Here is a 21,227-nt window from a genome sequence, read left to right on the forward strand (position 1 = left end):
CTGTAGGGCTCTGGAATTAGATCTCCAGGTCTTCCTTCTGGATCATAGTTAAGCACCTGGCTATTAACCCAAAGGTTGGTGGTTCAACACACACACAAGATCTAGAATTGGTTCAACTCCACCAATTCCACCAATTGGGTTAATAGCTTGAACTGTTTGTGGTGCCCAGGGAGTCCACATGTATGCATTAAAGAGTATATATGTTTAGTGTGTGTATAGAAAACCAAACTCACTGCCATTGAGTTGATTCCAACTCATAGTGACCCCCACTGGGTTTCCAAGGAGGTAAGTCTTTATGGAAGTAGATTGCTCCATCTTCCTTCCATGGAGTGGCTGGTGGGTTTGAACTGGCAATCTTCTGGTTAGCAGTCAAATGCCTTAGGCACTGCACCGCCAGAGCTCCGTGTGTGTATGTATATATAGGTAGTTCATTGAGTTGATTCTGACTCATGGGGATCCCATGTGTGTCAGAGAAAAACTGTGCTCCATGTTACTTAATCCAATGGCTGATTTTTCACAAGTAGATTGCCAGGCATTTCTTCTAAGGTAACGCTGGGTAGACTTGAACCCCCACCTTTCAATGTGCAACTAAGTGAGTTAAGTATTCGTACCATCCAGGGGCTCTGTTTAATGTGTAGGCATCTGTATTATAAAAGCAGTGGAAGAAAATATAGGAGTATGTTCTAGATACTTGGGACCAGGGATGTCCTTCCTGGACAATGCATAAAACTTCAAAGCTTTAAGGGAGGAGATTGGTTTGACTACATAAAATTTTCAAAATATCTGTTGCACAGAAGACAATTGTAACAAAGTTGAAAGACCAGTGCCTGGGAGAAAATGCCTGCAACATATATTACAGTTAGAGTGAGACTGAGAGGGGGCTTTGGGAAAAGAGGCAGGGTGTCCGTGGGTTTGCTTTTCAACAAATAACCACCTCAGTATTGTTTGGCATTTTAATAACAAGTATGGTTCACAAAAGGAGCCCTGATTCAAAACTACCAGCACCTCTGCAGGAGGAAAGACCTGACTATCTGCTCCTGTGAGGATTACAGCCTAGGGAACCTATGGGACAATTCTCTCTGTTGTATATGGTTGCCGTGAGTTGGAATCAACTCAGTAGCACAGAACAACAACGTCGTTTACATAAAAGTTTGGAAATAACACCAGACTGGGCATGTGTGGTCCAGGGCCACTGACTGCTGGGAGGGAGCAGAAGTGTGAGGTGATTGTGGAGACCATGTTAGAGCAGGCCCTGGCGCTGGCTGATGGAGGAACCCTGAGGCTGGCATGGAGGCCTGGCAGATGGCCAGAAGGGCAGGTTCTGCATTAACAGGGGTACATGCCTGGCCAGCCCTCCTGGAAGACTAGTGGATTTCTGATTTATCCGCCCTTCTAATGCTCAGCTGACCCTTGTCAATGTCTCCACCTCCCTGCTGTTTCCTAGGAGTTCCCTCCCCTGCAGGCTCCAGGCCCTGTGCCCATTCCACCTTGGCTAGTCCTGCCTCACCCTGGGGCCTCCCATCGCCTGCCTGGGCTCCGCAGTTGACAGTAAGCTCAGCGATCATTTCCCAACACCTCCCACATGCCTCTCAGTTTCGTGCTGCGGGATTGGTAGCCTTGTTTTACGGAAAGTCCCTGCAGATGCTGGCATATCTATAGCAACCTGCAGGCTCTCGGGTAAATGCTGGACTCGGCTCTGGCAAAGATCAGCCTGACGAAATAAGGATGTGAAACTTCGGGGTACGGAAACTTTGACATCTGAAAAATGCCGAGGTTCAGAGAGGGCACGTGTCTTGTCTAATATCATACAATAAGCTGTCTTTATGATGTTGAAGGACCTCTGGTAGCCTAGTGCCTAAAGGCACTTGACTGCTAACTTCAAACTCACCAGCCACTCCTCAGAAGGAAGATGGGGCCGTAGAGATACTGCCTCGGAAACCCAAGGAGGGGTCGCTATGAGTCAGGTCCAACTCGACGGCCCATGACAACAACAACAACATGATGTTGAAACATTGCAATGGGCAGAGGTGGGACTTCTCATCCACCACCTCATCTGATGTTCATTGCAGCCACAGTCCAGTCCCCATTGCACAGACGGGAATACTGAGGCCCCAAGAAGGCAGGTCTTGCCCAAGAGCACATGGGCATCAGGGGCAGAGCCCAACTTGAAGCCAGGGAGACATCCTGCATGCAGTCAGTCAGCCTGGTTTGAATCCTGGCTCCATGAGCTCTGGCCAATTTTGTCACTAAGAGTCTTCACTGTGAAGTGCAGCCTTGTGGGGTTGTGGTGCCTAACCAAAGGACACTCGGCTGGGGGTGAAGAATAAACTTTAATCTCTCTGGGATAAGGGCTCTAGCTGGGCTCATCTCTGGGTGGGGCCACAGAGCCGTGGATGCGCACACGGTACAGGCATGTGAAGCGTGGGCTCCCCCAGTTGCTTGAGATCTTCACCTTGACCGCACCAAAGGGTCGGGCGGGCTGGTTCTGCAAGGGAGAGTTGCAGACATGGGCACAACTGGCCAGAGGGGTGTTTGTGAGTGGAAGGGGCTCTCCTATTTCACAGGGGCCCAGAGAGGGGAATGGACTGTTCAAGGTCACAGAGCATGTTGATACTCAGTGACTGGAACGGGAGATGCCAAGGTGGGGAGAACAGGTGCCCTGTGGTTGGGAATATGTCCCAGCCTTAAGGGCCTGCCATGCACGTGCTGTGAGTTTGTGGCCAAACCATTACCCTTCTCTGGGCCTCAGTTTTCCTTTCTATGAGATGGGAATAGTAGTATCTACTTTCCGGGGTAGTAGTGAGCATGAGACGAGCTCTTGGTCTAGGTGACCTACCGGCACGTGTCGCAGAATCGAGGCTCTGCATGCAGCCGCTCCCCTTTCTGCCCCTTGGGAGGAGGCTGAGCCTGTGTTTCCTACACAGCCCCTGGGCTGTGAGATCTTACTGAATGTTCTAACCTCCCAGGGAACTACAGAAGGGAAAACTAAGGCCCCAAGAAGAAAGGGATGGCCCAAGATCACACAGAATTTGCGGTTGGGCTGGAATTGGTTGGCCTGATTTCCAACCCTGGAATTCACCCTGTCAAGCTGCCCGGGGCCATTCCAGAGCCTCCCCTCTGATCCCACTTCTCTCCCTTCCCTCCAAACCTCATTTTCCCACATGTCATTGCAGTTGGATTAGGTACTGATTCTGAAGCATCCCAGGACTGAGACTGTTTGGAGCCACAGCCCCAACTCCAAGGGACCCCTCCTGTTCATCATCTGCTGTCCCTAGGAGGGGACGCAATGAGGGGGCTCCTGGGCAGAGCAGGGAAAATGGGGGGCCGCCAGAGGCTGGATAGCTCTCTCTGAGTCCATGTCTCTGAGCCTCAATTTCTTTGTCAGATGAGTTAGTAACCATTGTGCCCCTCCCGGCACTATTAGGGGGTGAAGTGAGGACCCTGGGTAAAGGCCAGAATAGACTGTGCATTCAGTGGGTGCTCAGTATGGGAGACTTTTCCCAGGTACCTGGAGAGGGAACATCTGAATGGTATTTTCTGGCTGGAACTGGAATGCACCCAGGAACACCTCCTCCCTGGGGTTGCCCTCCATGCCCTGTGGAGTGAGACCAAGGAGAAGGGGTCAGATGCAGGCAGGGCCTTCAGAGACTGTCTCCCCTTTGCAGTCAAGACTTGCACACCTCCCAGGATGAGGTGCTTCCTACCTATTTGGGTTCTGTTTCACTGAGGCACCGAGTGTTGTTGTTATGTGCCGTCGAGTCGGATCTGACTCATAGCGACCCCTCGTTGGGTTTCCGAGGCAGTATCATTACAGAAGTAGACTGCCCCATCTTCCTTCCGAGTGGCTGGTGGGTTTGAACTGCCAGCCTTCTGGTTAGCAGTCAAGTGCCTTAGGCACTATGCTACCAGAGCAACAGTAGTAGGTAAGAAAGAGCATGGGACTGAGAATTAGAAGGCTGAGGACCTATTTCTAACTTTACCATTGACTTGTGGGATTTGGGTGTTTCCCTGACCTGTCTCTGGACCTTAGCTTTCTTATCAGTAAAATGGGGGCTTAATGGTTAGGAGCTCCCGTGGTATAGTGCCTAAGGCATCTGACTGCTAACCAGAAGGTTGGTGGGTTCCACCAACCACTCTGTGGAAGGAAGATGGGGAAATCCACTTCTGTAAAGATTTATTGCCTTGGAAACCCAATGGGGGTCCCTATGAGTCAGAATGACTCAATGGTAGTGAGGTTTTTTTTTTTTTTTATTTTTTTTTAATGGCCTCTGAAGACTCTTACGCTGATAAAGCTTGGGTTGAAGCAGAGTAGCTGTTTGTTCCCTATCCTTAGAGGCTGAAATCTGGCCCCAACCCTGGCCATTCCCAGCCTTCACAAAGCCTCAGCCACCTCCTCTAGGCTGCGTGAGCTGTGCAGATACTGCTCAGCCCCCTCCCTCTGCCTAGAATGCCACCATGATGAGGCTGTGCCTTTAGTGCAAAATTACACCCTGCTGGGCATGCTCACATAGACGACGAAGTCCTTGGGGGCCGTGTCCAGGCTGCCCGACAAGGAGATGGTCTTGGGGATATGCTGCAGTGTGAGGTTGGACAGGTAGATCTTCTGTGCCAGGCGAATGGTTACTTGGCCGCGGTCACCTGAGAAGGCCCAGCAGTTGCCAGGTGTCACGTTGGGCTGGAAGGGCAGGGGCAGTGAGGGCCATGCTGGGTGGGTGAGGGAGTGTCATTCACCCACCCTGGCTCCCCTACACCTCCCTGGGTCTCCTGGTTGAGCTGGAGACAAAACTTAGCTTGAGCGACAGCTCCTCTAAGAGATTTCTCTGTCTGCGGCAAGGATGAGTCTTCCCCCAGGCCAGTGCAGTGAGGCTGGGGCCTGCTTCGGCCTTCTAGTCTCCAGCCTCTCCCCATTGGTCCCTATTCATTCATTCATATATTCATTCATCCCTCCTATCATTCGTTCTTTAGATGGTCTCACAATCACCCTGAAGTATAGGCACCATTGTACCACCATTTTACAGATGAGGAAACTGAGAAACGGTAGGGTAGTGACTTATCCAGAGCTGTGCGGAGCTGGGAGTGTGACCCAGGCAATCTGACCCCAAGCTGCCTATGAATCACCGTAATCTCCTGCCCTGAAAAGGGGAAACGGAGGTGCAGAGAGGGGAAGAGGTTTGGCTGAAACCACAGCAAGCGTGTTCATTCAGCAGGTTCTGAGCACCTCGGAGCATAGATGGTCCTCATCTAGAATAGAAGGTGCTAGATGAGGAGCCCAGGGGCCTGGGGCATCAGAGAGGGGCCAAGACCAAGAGAGAGGAGGGGTCAGCTGGGAAGGCAGGACAGGGAAGGGTATTCCAAACAGGGAACAGCATGTTTAAGACCCAACGCTGAGTTGGGCCTGATGATATGGGAGCTGAAGGGAACTTGATCAGGCTGGAGGGTGGAGATAGGCTAAGGGACAGAGTCCTGCTGGGCTGGCCCTCCTCTCAGCTCCAAACCTGACCAAAGCCAGCACTCTGCTCCCAGTCCTGGCCCCACCCCTGGCCTGGCTCTACTCCCAGCACACCCATTGCCATGCCACTCAACCTTCACCCGCTGTTCCTGTGCCCAGCAGAGGCCCCTCCTCCCTGTCTGTAACTCCTGCTGTCTTTGGCCACCTCCACCAGGAAACTTTCTTTGTCCAGCTGGACAATGCTGCTCTAGCCTCTGACCTCGAGTGCTGGGCTCTTGGTGCTCCCAGAGGGTGGGGCCCACAGACAAGTCGCTTGTAGCCTCGGTGTTGTCCAGGATGGGTCATTAAGTCACTCAGTGGTGTTTGCTGAATGAAGGTCCTCATTCTATGACCAGGACAAACCCCTTACTCTCTCTGGGTCTCACTTTCCTCATCTGTGAGGCAGGATTCCAAAGGAATGAAGAGCTCAGGTTTGAATCCTGGCTCTGTCACTACCTGTGACCAGCTGCAGACAAGCGTAGCAAGGGCAGGGCATGCTTGTGCCTTGCAGCTTTCAGTCTTCCCCCCCTGACCCCCTCTTTGGTCCTCAGTCTCCTCTGTAAAATGGGGACATCAGGGCTCATCCTCCAGGGTGATTCTGAGAGTTCTCCAACCCTTAAGTCTCAGGAGTTGGGAAATGGGGCCCCTTCCCGTGCATACTTCAGGCTGCCCCTCAATCCACCCTCTCCCCTTACAACAGCATCTGTCCTCTGTTCCCACCTCCTGCCTCCGCCCTGATCCTGGAGCCCTGCCCTTGCCTCCTGACTTCTCCCTGCCCCCACCTTGTCAATTGCCCCCTCCTTTTGCCCCCTGCCCGTGGTCCATCTCTGTCTCCTTGCTCTTACCCCACCCCACCTCATCCCATCCCACCCCTCTCCAGGTCCCTGGCCACCTGTCCCAACCTCTGCTTTCAGTTCCTGTCCCCAGACTGCGCCTGACCACATCCTCACCCCGTCCCAGCCTCCTGCCCCTCTCCCCTTGGCCCCTGCCACTGCCCCTGCCTCGAGGATCACGTCTGGGGGCTGTGCATAGTTCCATAGTCGGATCCAGTTCCAGTAGGAGCGAGCCTTGTCGTGGTTGTATGTGGCTGACGTGTGCTCAAAGTCGATGGTGGCCCCTGCGTGGGAGATGTTGGGGGTGGGTGAGGGTGGTCCTCAGTGAGCAGCTCCCATCCTCAGTTCTCCTCCAGCTTCTGCCCAGTGGAGGAGAGCCTCATTGATGGAACGCTCCCAATGTTCCAGGCAAGGGATGAATCTCTGACCCTCTCTGGGCCTCAGTGTTCTCCTCTGGGAAATATTTACAACAATAAAAGTGATGATAGCATCCACTTCAGAGGGCAGTTGTGACGCTGAACAGAGTAGATACAACAAAACGCTCTTCCAGCAGAGCCTGACACAGAGTAAGCACTCGCTGTATGTCAGTCTCATTCCTGCCATGGTTGTGATTATGCCCATTTTACAGAGGAGGAAACTACAGCCCTGAAGGGTTAAGTGAGGCCCAAGGTTACTCAGGAGTTGGGCTGATGCCCTCTGACCCCACATATCAGGGAGCCGGTGGGTGCTCGGGTTAATGGTGCCAGCTGGCTGGGGTGCCCCTCTCTCCAGCCTGGTCAACCCACTTCACCCTCTCTCATGCCTCCCCTCCAGTGCTCTTGTGGTGCCTCACACAGGTCTCTTTACCATCTACTCCTTCTGTGTGGAGTGCTTTTCCCTCCTCAGCCATCAAGTCTCATCCCAAATGTCTCCTACCGGGAAGCTTCTCTCTCCTCAGGGCCTGTCTACCTCAGCCACCTGCTTTAATTTTCCCGACAGTGATTCCTAGCGTAATTTGGCCTGTGTTGATTTGGTTATTTGATCAGCCTCCTCTGTCCCTAAGGGCAGGAACGGCTCTGTTCTGCTCACTTCTGTGTCCCCAGCACCCACCACAAAGTGCCTGGCTAGGTTTGGAGAAAGAGTGCATCGGTGAAGGGCTGGGCAGAGAGGCAAGGGCAGTGTTGAGGGCGTGGTAACTGGTGCTTCCTTGTCCCCCTTCCCCAAGCCCCATCGTAGAAAACAGAAAACTGGCAAGAAAGCCAGATGGGCAGAAGAGGTTACCTCTGAGGATGCACTTCTCAGCAAAAGTGGGAGTCTGTGAGAGGCACCAGACCAGAACTGAAATACACCTTCTAAAGAGTTTCTGAGAAAAATTTGAGGTGGGCGGACAGGGGTCACTTACCTATAGACTTCAGGGCAAAGTCCGGCTTTTCAGTGTAATCTCCTTGTATCATCTTCATAATTTTCTGGGCCATTCTTTGCTGAGAAGGCAGAAAACATAAGTTGTGCACTGCTGTGTTCTTATACATCACAACCCATATGTGTATGTTCATACTAGATGATAGGTGGATGACAAGACAACCTCTCCTCTCTAACTTCTTACCCCGGCCTGTGGAAGCCCATGGGCTGGCTCACACAGGAGACTACCCAGTAGCCATACTGTGAGGAAGCCTAGGCCACGCAGAGCCATTGACTGTTCTACTCCATAACCAGCAGGTTTATGTGGTGGGCTTTTACCTCCACCATCAAATGGTGTCATGGGCTCTGGAGTCCACAGACCTTTACTGCTATGGGGCCTTGGGCAAGTTATTGCTCTCTCTGAGTCTTGGTTTTCTTGTCTGTAAAATGAGGGTGATAATGTCTACCTCCCAGGGCTCTTGTGAAGATGAGCACTAAGTCTTTTAAAACCTGTATTATGTGCCAGGATTGTGATCAGATTCACATATGTGTACTTTTATTCCCTCACAGCAATCCTAGGAGGTGTTGTTATTGTTGTTATGTGCCGTTGAGTTGGCCTGACTCACAGCACCCCCTCCTTGGGTTTCCAAGGCGGTATGTCTTTGGAAGTAGATTGTCCAATCTTTCTTCCAAGGAGTGGCTGGTGGGTCTGAACCACCAGCCTTCTGGTTAGCAGTCAAATGACTTAGGCACTATGCTATCAGAGTACTATTATTATCTTTATTTAAAAGGTAAGAATACTGAGGCACAAACAGGTAACTTGTCCAGGGTGACACAGCTGGTAAGAGATAGAGCCAGACAGTTTGGTTCCAGAGTTTAGGCTCTTAAACACTACACCCTACTACCAGATAAAGACTACAAAGTCCTTAGCACTGTGTCTATAAGTAGTAGGCACTCAATAAATACTATACCTGTTACTTTTTGCCATTAAATTGATTCCAATGCATAGTGACCCTATGTAGAGTCGAACTGCCCCTAGGGTTTCCAAGGCTATACTCTTTATGGAAAAAAAGAGCTTCTTATGCATATCAGGGGGAGTTCTGGTGGCACAGTGCCTAAGGCACTTGACTGCTCACCAGAAGGCTGGTGGTTCAAATCCACCAGGCACTCCTCGGAAGGAAGTTTAGGCAATCTACTTCTGTAGGGATACTGCCTTGGAAACCCAAGGAGGGGTTGCTATGAGTTGGGTCCGACTCAATGGCAGTAAGGTTTTTTGTTGTTGTTGTTGTTGGTTTATGCATATCAGGAGCCTTGGTGGCACAGTGGTTAAGCTCTCAGCTGCTAACCAAAAGGTGGACAGCTGTGAACCCACCAGCTGCTCCACAAGAGAAAGGTGAGACAATCTGCTTCTGTAAAGATTTACAGCTTTGGAAACCCTGCAGGGAAGTTCTACTCTGTCCTAGAGTGCTGCTGTGAGTTGAAATCATCTTGGTGAAAGTGGGCTTGGTTTTGGTTTTTAATCTTATGGAAGCAATAAATGCTAGATGTTTTTATTAGACTTTTCACAGCTGTGACAAGATTTCAGCCAACCCAAGATGGCTAAAACAAGATCTTCCATTCCTCATACTCTTCTTTCAATGTGATGTTGACATTCTTTCCCCAAAGTGGTGAGATTCTAAGTTCCTGCCCTCTAAACCTGGTTGGACCTATGACTGTTATGGACGTGATGCTATGTGAAGTCTGAGGCTAAGTCATAAAAAGTGATCCAGCACTGCCAGGTTCTCCCGGGGTACTCACTGTTGGAACTCAGCTGCTATATTGTGAGGAAACTCAGGCCACATGGAGAGGCCACATATAGGTGCTGTGGTCAATAGCCCTAACTGATCTACTTCAAAAGGAAACACTGAAAAATTACTAGACGTGAAGAAGAAGATCATATGATTCATAACTAAGTGAAAAAACTGACAATAGAAAAAGACCATGGATGATCCAGATATTGGAGTTGTTAGACAGGGATTTTAAGCTAACTATGATTAATGTGTTAAATAAAATAAATAAAATGATTGACAAAAAAATGAAATGATGGAGAATTTTATCATAGAATTGAAATCTATGAATAAGAATCAAATGCATATCCTAGAACTAAACAATGCAATATCTGAAATTAGGAACTAAATGGATGAGTTTAGCAGTAGATTGGACAGTGAAGAATACAGGCTTATGAGTGAAACTGAAGAAAGGTCAATAGAAAACATAAAAACTTAAGCACATACAGAAAAAACTCAAACAATAGCATAGAAATCATGTGGAGCACAAGCAAAAGCTCTAATATACGTATAATTGGGGTTCCAGAGGGGGAGGAGAGAGATAATGGGAAAGAAGCAATATTTTAAGAGATAATAGTTGTGAAATGTCCCAAACTATTGAAAGACATCAACCCACAGATTCAGTAAGCATTATACCTCCAGACAGGTTAAGAATGGAACAGTGGAGATAAAAAGAATTTTCTACAAGCTTCCAAAGGTTAAAATAACAGATCACACTCAAAGAATTAATAAGAGTGGCATTAGAATTCTAAATAGCAACAGCAGAAACTTGAATATGATGTGCACTTCCCTAAAAAGTCTGAGAGAAAACTATTTCCTACCTAGAATTCTATGCCCAGGCAAAATATCAATCAAGTGCAAGGGTAAAATAAAGATATTTTCAAACATACACTTTTAAAAAATATACATACATACCATCTCTTTAACTCTTTTCCAGGAAGTGATTGGGGGATGTTCTCCATCAAAATGAGGGAAGAAACCAAGAAAAAGATGACTTTGGGTTTTAGAAACAGAGAATCAAACAAAAGGAGAAGTTAGGTGCTTGGGCCATCATCTCACCTCATCTGACATGGCTTCCATCTCCTGGAGTTTGGCAATGAGCTGGTTCATGCTACCTCGGAGGTCCTGGATTTCTCCAGTGTGATGTCGCACCTTCTCCTGATATATCCTTCTCCGGAAGGAGTGAGAACATGGACTGAATGAGTTGTGTTACTATTATTATCACCCTCAGTTTTGCCATTTGCCAGTCAGCTCTCAAAGAACTAGCATTATATTTTTCCACTCTCTTGGGCTCATCCTTGGACCCACCCAGCAGATTTTTTTCTCCAAAACATTATTCATTTTCTTTCTTGCACCTCATATATCTTTAAGCCCAGCTCATTACTTCCAAATTTTCACATTTTGTCTGCAATTAAGGATGCTTCCACCAAGTGGTGTCTTATTGATTGAAATTTCTCTCCAGCTATCATTTTCTGAGCACTGACTATGCAGCAAGAACTTTTCAAACATTTTGCATCTTCTTTAAAGCCTGTAATTACCCAGAGCAAAGTGAATGTAATGCCCCATCTAATAAATGAGTCTAAGGCCCAGAGAGGTGAAGTGACTTGCATAAAGTCAGTCAGGTAGAAATGAACTGGGGAATGAGCTGGGAAATGAATCAGGTTGGACTGGCCCTAGAGCCTACATTCTTAGCCAATACATCTCAGATCCTTACTCTAGCTCCAGTTTTTACTCTACCTCTAGTAACAGGACCACTCAGCAGATTCCTCTTACCTCAAGTTTTGCAGTGGACCATTTATATTTTCATCCTGGTGGGGTGTTGAGAAAAGCAAGGAAACTCCTTCAGATGGCCTAATCTGGGCCCAGTAAAGCTTCCTCCATCTATAAATCCTTCTATCCACTCACCTTATCATGTGCTCTCTTATCCATCCATCCATTCATCCATCCATGTAGCCTTGCATCCATCCATCCAGCAATCCATCACCGATCCATCCATCCATTTATCCTATCATCCATTCATTCTCATTCATCTATTCATCCTCCATCCACTCATCCATCTATCATTCATCCACATACACACCCTCCCCCATCCATTTACCCTACTATGTATTCATTCTTCCCCATCCATCCATTCTCTCATCCAATCATCTACCCTCTCATTAATTCACTTCCTCATGCATCCACACTCCTATTCATTCATCCATCAATCAATTTTCCATCCATTTCCTCTGTCCCTCTATCCATCACATCCCCTCTCCCATTCCAACCATCCACCCACCCATCCATCCTCCCTACATTCACAGTTTTATCTGGCCATAGTCATTCACCATGGGTCAATGAAAACTCTGTGCCTGGCCCTCAGCTGGACATTCCTGGGACAAATTAGATTTGGTGCCTACTTTCAAGGAACTGCCAGACTAGTTGGGGACAGTCATTATTACAGAAAATTGCATTCATGATTAGAAGAAGTTGTGGGAGGAGTGAGGGGGATGTGACCACCTCTTCCTGGGTGCTTTTGGAAAAATGACATTTTAGCTGGCTTTGAAGGATGTAAAGGAATTCATCAGTAGAGAAAAGGAGAGGAGGGACAGGTCCTCCAGATTGTCTTTCCCTATAATCTCCCAAGACTTTTTGCTGTTCTCAGACAGGGAACTCTGGCCACTGAGTTTCTCCTCCTTTCTTTCCAGAAATCACAATGCCTATGGTTTCATATTATTTGAAATATGTTCCTTGTCCTCATCATCCTAATTAGGTGAGGAACTTGGGAAAGGAGAAATGGGTCAGCTCCGGGGGTGGGGGACAGAAAAGGCATCTAGTCCTTAACATTTATTTATTTATTTATTTTCACAGAAGCGATGAGCCTCTAGGGTGGGTGACTTGGCCAAAGTGGAGGTTTGGAGCAGGGGTCAGATGTGAGAATGAGGAGAGCCATAGAGGTGACATTGACTGTTTGGGTTGGAACCAGTCAGCAATGGGGCCTGAACAAGACATACACTCACCTGCCAGATTTCCATTTTTGTTGGTAAATGTATAGAAAACACCCAGAATCCTGTGAGATCATGAGAATGAGAATGAGCTATTTAATGTGGAAAGTTAAGGCATTTGAGTTCAAATCCCAGCTTTGCCACTTACTTGAATTGTGCAAATTTGGGGAATTTATTTAATTCTCTACACCTCAGTTTCCACCTCTGTAAAATGGTAATAACAGTAGTATCCACTTCATTATTTAATGAGGCCTTATATAATAAACATCTCACATAAACCAAACTAAGAAGATCTCCCTTCTACTCACCTATGCTATCCTAATCATCTCCTTGCATTTCACGTGCAGGAGCTCTGATGACGCCAAGCCTGAGGCATTTGACTACTAACTAGAAGGTTGGTGGTTCAAACCCACCAGCTGCTCTGCAGAAGGGACTTGCGGTAATCTACTTCTGTAAAGATTTAACACCTTAGAAACCCAATGGGGGTCACTGTGAATTGGAATTGACTCGATGGCAGTGGGTTTGGTTTTGATGCGTGGTAGCTGAAATTCCTCTATTCAAATCACTGTTTAACAACTTCTAAAACTTATTTTTTGTTTGTGATAAAAACAGTAAACAAACTAGAAATAGAAGGGAACTTCTTCAACCTGATAAAGGTCATCTACCAAAAAACCCACAACCCACATCATACTTAAGCATTCAGTGAATGCTTTCTCCAAAGACCAGGAACAAGACAAGGCTTTGTTCTTTACCATTTTCTATTTAATATTGTACTGAAGGTCTTGGTTTTGTTATTAGGTTCTGTCAAGTTCAGTTTTGACTCATAGCACCTCTATGTGACAGAGTAAAGTTGCCCCATAAGGTTTTCAAGGCCGTAATCTTTATAGGAATAGATCACCAAGTCTTTCTCCTAGGGAGGCGCTGAATGGATTTGAACCACTAACCTCACATCAGCTGAACTCTTAACCTTTGCATCACCATGGTGCCTTCTGGAGGTCCTAGCCAGATTGGGTTGCATTTGTTGGCTTAAAGCAGAAATAAATGCATTCAGATTGGACAGGAAGGAATGAAACCATTTCTATTTGCAGATTATATGATCTTGTATTTATAATCCAAAGATGTCTATACACACATGCACACACATACACACTCAGAAACTAAACATTAGACTGATAATTAAGTTCAGCAAGATTGTAGCATATACGATCAATATGCAATAAACAACTGTGTTTCTATATGCTAGCAATAATCAATCTGAAAATGAAATAAAAAAAAATTCCATTTACCATAGCATAAAAAAAAATACTTAGGAACAAATTCAACAAAATAAGTAAAAAGCTTTTACTCTGAAAACTACAAAATCTTTGAAAGAAATTAATGAAGACATACAGAGAGTTATAAATAAAGGAAACACATCCATGTTTAGGAACTGGAAGACTTAATATTGTTTAGATGACAATGCTCTCTTACTTGCCCTACAGATTCAATGCAATCTCTATAAAAAATCCTAGCTGTTCTCTTTGCAGAAACTGACAGCAAAACTTATAGGGAAATACAAGGGACCTACTATAGCCAAAACAATCTTGGAAAAGAATAAATTTGGAAGACTTACACTTTTCAGTTCCAAAATTGCTGCAAAGCTACTGTTTTGTAATCAAAACAGTAGTTTCAGCATAAAATTTGACAGGTAGATGAATGGAATAGGACAAATTCCAGAAATAAACCAAAATATCTATCAACTGATTTTTGACAACAATTCAATTGGGGAAATAATAGTCTTTCCAACAAATAGTGGTGGGACAACTGGATAGCCACATGCAAAAGAATGAACTTGAGCCCTACCTCACATCATTCATGAAAACTTACTCACAATGGATCATAAACCTAAACATAAAAGCCAAAACTATAAAGCTCTAGAAGAAGGCATAAGGCTAAATCTTTGTGACCTTAGACTAGGCAATGATTTCTTGGATAAGTGTGTGCGCATGTGCATGTGCGTGCACACACGCAAACATAGATAAAGTGGATTTCACCAACATTAAAAACTTTTGTGCTTCAAAGGACACCTCAAGAAAGTGAAAAGATAACCCATAGAATGGGAGAAAATATTAGCAAATTGTATCTCTGATAAGGAATTTGCGTCCCAAATAAGAACTCTTACAACTCAGCAGTAATAAATAAAATAGTAACAAAAAGACATATATCTCAATCAAAAATGGACAAATGATCTGAATAGAGCTTTCTCCAAAGATATACAAATGAGCATTAAGCATACGAAAAGATGCTCAGCATCACTAATCACTAGGGAAATGCAAATCAAAATCACAATAAGATACTCTTTCATACCTGTGAGAATGGCTATAATAAAAAGGATAATGACAAGTGTTGGTGAGGTTGTGGAGAAACTAGAACCCTCCTGCATTGCTGGTAGGACTGTAAAAATGGTGCAGCCACTTTGAAAAAGTTTGGCAAGTCCTCAACTAGTGAAACCCAGAATTACCATATGACCCAGAGATTTTACTCCTAGTTATGTATCCATGAGAATTGAAAATGTTTGTCCACATAAAAAAACATACACAGGAGTTTCATAGCAGCATTATTCATAATAGCTAAAAAGTGGACATGCTCAAATATCTATCAATTGATAAACAGATAACAAAACGTGGCACAGCCATAAAATGGAATGCTTTTGCTACAAAAATTAATGAAGGACTGATACAAGCTATGGCATGGACGAACTTTGAAAACATTATGCTAAGTAAAAGAGGCCAAGAACAAAAGACTACATTGTTTTGTTCCATTTTTTAAAAAATGTTCAGAATAGGCACATCTATAGCTCTGGGGGCATAATGCCTAAGGCACTTGACTGCTAACCAGAAGGCTGACAGTTCAAACCCACCAGCCACTCCTCAGAAGGAAGACTGGGCGATCCAGTTCCGTAGAGACATGGCCTCAGAAGCCCAAGGAGGAGTCATTATGAGTTGGATTCGACTCAATGGTAGTGAGTTGTTTTTTTTTGTTGTTGTTGTTGGGTCAAAGCATAAAAGTTTGCTGGACTCATTGTTCATTATCCTATGTGGAGCAGATCTGTCTCCCCCCACCCTCAGGCCAGGATACTTGAATGGAGGTGGAAGGAGATTCCTTTGCTTGAGAGAGAAAAGCTGTGAGGTGGGAGGTGGTAATGGTATTTAGAAAGAGGCCACGGGAAACTCAGAAAGTGAGGGTGATAATTATCATAACGTGGCGTGGGGAGAGCTTTACAGTTTCCAAAGCACTTTTTCGTTTTCAGGAAATGTTCTTGGTCATCATCACATTTAATCTGCAAAGCAACACCCATTAGACAGATGGGGAAACTGAGGCTCATAGAGGGGCAGTGTCTTGCAGAGTGTCACATAACTAGCCAGTGCTAGGGCTCTTGCCCTCCTTGCACTGGGCTTGAACCCAAGGGTACCTTCCTCAGTCATTGACTTGGGAATGGGCAGGCCCTGGGTACTCACCGAACACGCAGAGGAACAGAATGCCTGTCTTCTCCATGAGCTTCTGGAAGACAAGCTTGCACCTGGAAAACAAAGAAACTGCAGTCAAGAGGAGGCAGGGTTTTACATAGGCTGGCAAGACTTGGCCTGGTCCTTGCCCCTTTCTCAGACTGGGGGACAGGTCCCTATTTGGGCAGCCACACCCTCTCCAAGATGCTGACCACATTCCATGGCTCCCTAGTGCCCCAGAGGAAAGAAAGCTCATACTCCAGCATTTTAAGCCATCACAGCTGAACTCGCGATGTTTGCTCTCTTCTTCACACCCTTTCTCCATCTATGTGCTACTTGTCTCCTTCCCTTCTTCTCTCTGTGAAATCATCTTTTAGGGTTCAGTTCTACTGCCCTTCCTCCTAGCACTGTGAGTTTTGGCATCTCCTCTCCCACCCAACTGGGAGGTCATGAGTAGTGGGGGCCATGGCTGGGCCCAAGGCAGGCATTCAGGAAACAGTTAAATTTTAAACTTTAAGAATGAATGAAGTGGACAACTCTGCAGGAATTCAGAAGGATTTACATGGGCAGGAAGGATAAAGAGAAGGGATGGAATGGGCATTCTGGGGAGGAAGAATGTGTGCAAAGGTGTGGGCAGTGGGATGGTGTATCCAGTGGGTCCACCCAAGGGTAGGAGGGGAAGAGTGGGGCACAGAAAGCTGCAAGCTAAGGAGCTGGAGCAATGGGAGCTGAGTTGGTGGAACCTGATGAAAGGCAACAAAACAAAACAAAACCCACTGCCATCAAGTCTACTGTGACTCAGAGAGATGAAAGCCAAGGGGAGGTCTAAAGCAATGGGAGCCGCCATGTCCCTACTGTCTGTTCCCAGCCCCCATCACCCTCCTTCACCTGCCCTTACTTACCTGCAGGTGTTGAACAGCACGCGGTAGGCCCGAGTCCTCAGGAAACAGGCCAGGCAGGTGATCCAGGCTGCTGAGGAGACAGGAGAGCAGTGAGCAGGCACCTTCTCATCCTTATCCCTGTACAAGAACTCACTAACTGTCCTGGGCCGGGGGGATATCCTAGAGTTGGGAGACCCTCTGCACTTGCTGGTTGAGCCTGGGACAGTCCTTAGCTCTGCTTATGGGTAGGTGCCAGTGTGGAATGAGAACAGGTCCTGTAGATGAGCAATGTTTCCAGTTCACAGTTAATAGGTAATTAATAATGACTCAGGAGCATGAAAGTCTGGGCTGTACAATGCCCATTCCCTCAGATACTAGGAGCTTCTCAAGGGTGGGATCCTTATCTGATTCATCCTTGGGTGCACAGAATTGCTCAGCACGGGGCCAGACAAAGATAAGCATTCAGAATTATTTGTTGAAAGTATGAATAGATGAAAGAAAGATTGGCTGTAGGAATGGATAGGGTGTGGATGGATGGATGGGTAGGTGAGAGAATGCATGGATGGATGGCAGAATGGATGAGAGAATGGCTGGATGGCTGATTTGGAAGATGGATGAATAGGAGAATGAATGAAGGGATGGGAGAATGAGAGGATGGATGGGTGGATAAAGGAAAGGTTGAGTTGATGCCTGGATGGATTAACAAATAAATGTATGAGTGAATTGATGGATGACTCCATGGATGGATGGGTGAGCAAACGGGATACATGGACATTACTACAAAAGGAGAGTTGGATAAATGACTGAGTGGATGAGTAAGTGAATGGGTGGGAAGTGAGTGTGTAAGTAGTTGAACAGATCTCTGAAGTGAGGATGAGTTGCATCCAACCATCCCCATGACTTCACCTTTGCATGCTGTCCCAATGGCCAGGATGGAGGCACAGTAGGGAGGGCTGGCAATGAACTCCTCCTTTAATCAGCCAATCTCCCTCCTATTCCCTCTGTCCAACTGCCAAAGAGATCCTAGCTGGAATGGCACTTCTGATGGGGAGACCCTCAGAGGCCAACTGTCTCTACTACTACCCCAGCATAGACCTTACCCCCTGGGTCAGCTGGCCTGAGGCTGGACCCTCCCCACAGGCCCAAGTGGGTGACCAAGGTGGCTCTTCAGAATATACGTACACATAAATCCTAGCATGCATTGAGACAGGCCTGGAGCACTGATGTGGGCAGGTAACAGGAAGGATTCAGGATCTGTGGAGATCACAGGGGCTTTCATGTCACTGCTCTGTGGAGACCACAGGGGCTTTCATGTTACTATAAGCTTCTGGGACTTGGTGCTTGGTGCCCAGATCTTGGTGTGCACCCCTTCCCCTCTGCTCCCCCTTTGTTGGGTGGCCTCAGGTTGCCTGTTTGAATCTCTGAGCCCCAGCCTCTTAGCTGCCCATGAAGACCCCAGGGCTCCCCTCCCCCTCCCTGCTTACTCATGCTTGGCAAGGGCTCTTCTGTCATCCTGCAGGGATTCCGACCTCGTTGGTTGGTCCTGGGGGTGATAAGATGTGCAATCACATTTTACAAGTTATAAGGAAAGTGGGTTGGTGTCCCCACATTTCAGATGGAAAGACTGACTTGCAGAGGGATTTGTCTAAGACCACTAGTTTGTGGGTGGTCAGAACCAGAGAGAGACTCAGGTCTGGTTGACCTTAAATCCATGTCTCTTTTGAAGAAAGAGCACAGTCATCTGACTCAGTTTACTGTGACAGTCGCAGGTGGTTGTCACCCCAAATGCCACCATCTCCTCTTGCTGGCAGAAGCCTGATTCTGTTGCCTTGTCCAATCCTACCCAATGTGATTCTAGACAATCATGACTGGTCTAAGTTTACTGTAGTACTCCAAAAGATGGAACATGGGGAAAAGTTTTCTCATTGTTAAAAAGACATGTATGAGAAGTAACGTCCACTCTCCTTCCACTCTATGCAGTCATGTTTCAATATGGCACCTGAGTCTGCGGTAGCCCGCTTGTGACCATGAGAGGAGGCATAATAAAAAGAGCAAGAGAATGGCAGGAAACGGGTCATGGATGGCATTGAAGAACAATAGAAACCACATGCTCTGGAGCCAAATACATCTTGGGACCTCTTGGTATGTGGGATAACTTTTCTTGATTTCTCCACTTTTTATAATACCTCACTGCCGTAGAGTCAAAACCGATTCATAGCAACCCTGTAGGACAGAGTAGACCTGCCTCATAGTGTTTTCCAAGACTGTAATATTTATGGAAGTTGACTGCCACATCTTCCTCCTGAGGAATGGCTAGTGGGTTCAAACCACCGACTTTTTGTTAGCAACTGAGTGCCCTGACCACTGTGCCACTAGGGCTTATTACTTTTTATTATGCCCTCAATGTATTTATGTTTATTTTAAAGAATTATATATGCCCCATTGTGATAATATATCATTTACCCTTCTCTAATGTATAAATTTATTTGTACATTCCCAAGAAATATACATTAAAAAAGAGGATGAGCTAGAAAGATATACATTGAATTTCTAATAATGTTTTCCCTTGTCCCAGTGTATTGTTTTGTACACTCCTTGGGATATACACCTTCTTTTTGGGGCCCAGAGGTAGGCATCAATTTAAATTAGAATCTCTGTCACTTGCAACCAGAGACCTTCTGACAGATACCGATGGCAATTGAGTGTCTGTCTCCCTCACTAGAGTGTGAGCTCCATGAGTTCCATGAGCATGTCCATGTACTCTGAGCACGGCCTGGCACATAGTAGGTGCTCAACAAACACATGCTGGAAGCATGACTACTCTGCTGCTTTTTAGCTGGGAGACTTTGAGACAGTTACTGCCAGACCTCTGTGACCTCAGTTGCTGCATCTGTAAAATGCAATTGATGGTGCCAGCTCACCTCCAAGGAGAGGACAGAGAGGCAGCATTATTGTAGACTGTAAAGCATTGGGAAAATGGAGGGGCTGCTGTCCTCACCTCCTGGGCCTGGCATCCCTGGCACCGTGGGTGAGGTCTTCGGGTAAGGCACCCGAGTCCCTGGGATTCCTTGGGGACCGTGGCATTGATTTCCTTCTCTAGGATTGAGGAATGGAGGTGGAGGTTCTCTGGGAGTAGGCAAGGAGGAAGTGGCTGCTGCTGCCGCCTCCAAGGCTTCTCTGGAAGATGCCATGGGGCGTCTGCCTGGGGTGTGTGGTGCTGCCAGCACTGTGACCTCACAGAGCAGGTGGGTGGGGACCACAGACCAGCCTCCAGCTTGGCCAGAACCTTTCCTTGGAAAAAGCCTTTGTGACAATATAAAATCTGCCAATTTGACATTTAGTATACCCCGCATCCAGTAAACAGTCACTCCCCATTCCCCCTCTCCCCCGCCCCTATCCAGTGCCAGGAAGTTGATTCTGACTCATGTGACCCCATGTGTGTCATGGTAGAACTGTGCTCCGTAGGGTTTTTGGATTTTTCACAAGGAGATAGATCACCAGGCCTGTCTTCTGAGGTATTTCTGGGTGGGCTTGAACCAGCAACCTCCTGCTAGCAGAGTGTATATTAACTGTTTGCAACACTCAGGGACTCCATTAGTCATTAAAGCAAGCAGTTTGCAATGGGCTGCTTCCTAGAAGTTGGCAGATCGAGCCCACCTAGCAGCTCTATGGGAGAAAGGTCTGCTGAACTGCTTCCATAAGGAACACAGTCAAGAAAGCCCTATGGCAGGTCTACTCATGTTGTATTTGCCGTGAGTCAAAATCTGCACGACAGCAGTGGGCTGGTCTTTTTAGGTTGCACGTGAACTCATTTTGGGATGCAGAGCTGCTGCTGCTTTTTTTTTTTTTTTTCTTCCAATTTTCTTTTATTGTGGCGCAAATACATGAGAAGGAGCATACACTGTCTCAATAATTTCTATGTGGACAATTCAGTCACCTTGAATAATCCTTCAAGTTATGCAGCCATTCTGGTTGTCCTTTTCCAAACTCTTCCACCACCATTAATGTACAATCAACGTCCTCTAAGATGCTGAGCTTCTTATAAACTGGTGCCCTGTTTTGCATAAAATGGAATAATGTTCACACATTGTTGTTTGAATCAAGAGTTTTACTTTTTTGCCTAGGAAAAATAAAAGCAGAAACAGAGTGGAAATGTCCAGCTAAGTTTTTTTTTCTGTTAGCCTTACTTTGTTATTTGGATTGTGAAGCTAAAACAGTCACTTTTGTCTCCTGGTGGCAGTTGTCCAAATTGCAGGCTAAGTACCTGTGTTGTTGTTGTTGTTGTTAGGTGCTGTTGAGTCGTTTCCGACTCATAACGACCCCATGCACAGCAGAATGAAACACCGCCTGATC

General features: G+C 46.6%; 1 protein-coding gene across 1 annotated transcript; it reads right to left on the reverse strand.

Annotated features, from left to right (window-relative positions):
- Positions 1-2,353: 2,353 nt before the first annotated feature.
- SUN5 (Sad1 and UNC84 domain containing 5) lies at positions 2,354-19,958 on the reverse strand. Its single transcript, XM_007934561.1, has 13 exons — positions 19,873-19,958; positions 18,359-18,417; positions 18,057-18,128; positions 16,896-16,962; positions 16,006-16,067; positions 12,524-12,573; positions 11,298-11,332; positions 10,584-10,692; positions 7,703-7,781; positions 6,490-6,605; positions 4,508-4,675; positions 3,509-3,595; positions 2,354-2,485 (listed from the first exon to the last, which is right to left on the reverse strand). Exons 1-13 carry the CDS (start codon positions 19,956-19,958, stop codon positions 2,354-2,356), a joined length of 1,122 nt encoding a protein of 373 aa, XP_007932752.1.
- Positions 19,959-21,227: the final 1,269 nt, after the last annotated feature.

Source organism: Orycteropus afer, unplaced genomic scaffold, assembly GCF_000298275.1.
Source record: "Orycteropus afer afer isolate SDZICR_OR568_19922 unplaced genomic scaffold, OryAfe1.0 scaffold00020, whole genome shotgun sequence".
In the NCBI taxonomy this organism is placed as follows: domain Eukaryota; kingdom Metazoa; phylum Chordata; class Mammalia; order Tubulidentata; family Orycteropodidae; genus Orycteropus; species Orycteropus afer.

What these genes read in the sequence shown, in the direction of transcription:
- SUN5 (XM_007934561.1), bottom strand. Translation starts at nt 19,958, where the DNA reads ATGCCACGGTCCCCAAGGAATCCCAGGGACTCGGGTGCCTTACCCGAA. An exon ending in GGTCCACTGCAAAACTTGAG is followed by an intron (nt 10,693 to 11,297) that starts GTAAGAGGAATC and finishes CTTCCGGAGAAG; the next exon opens with GATATATCAGGAGAAGGTGC. An exon ending in CCCCAGACGTGATCCTCGAG is followed by an intron (nt 4,676 to 6,489) that starts GCAGGGGCAGTG and finishes CTGCCCTTCCAG; the next exon opens with CCCAACGTGACACCTGGCAA.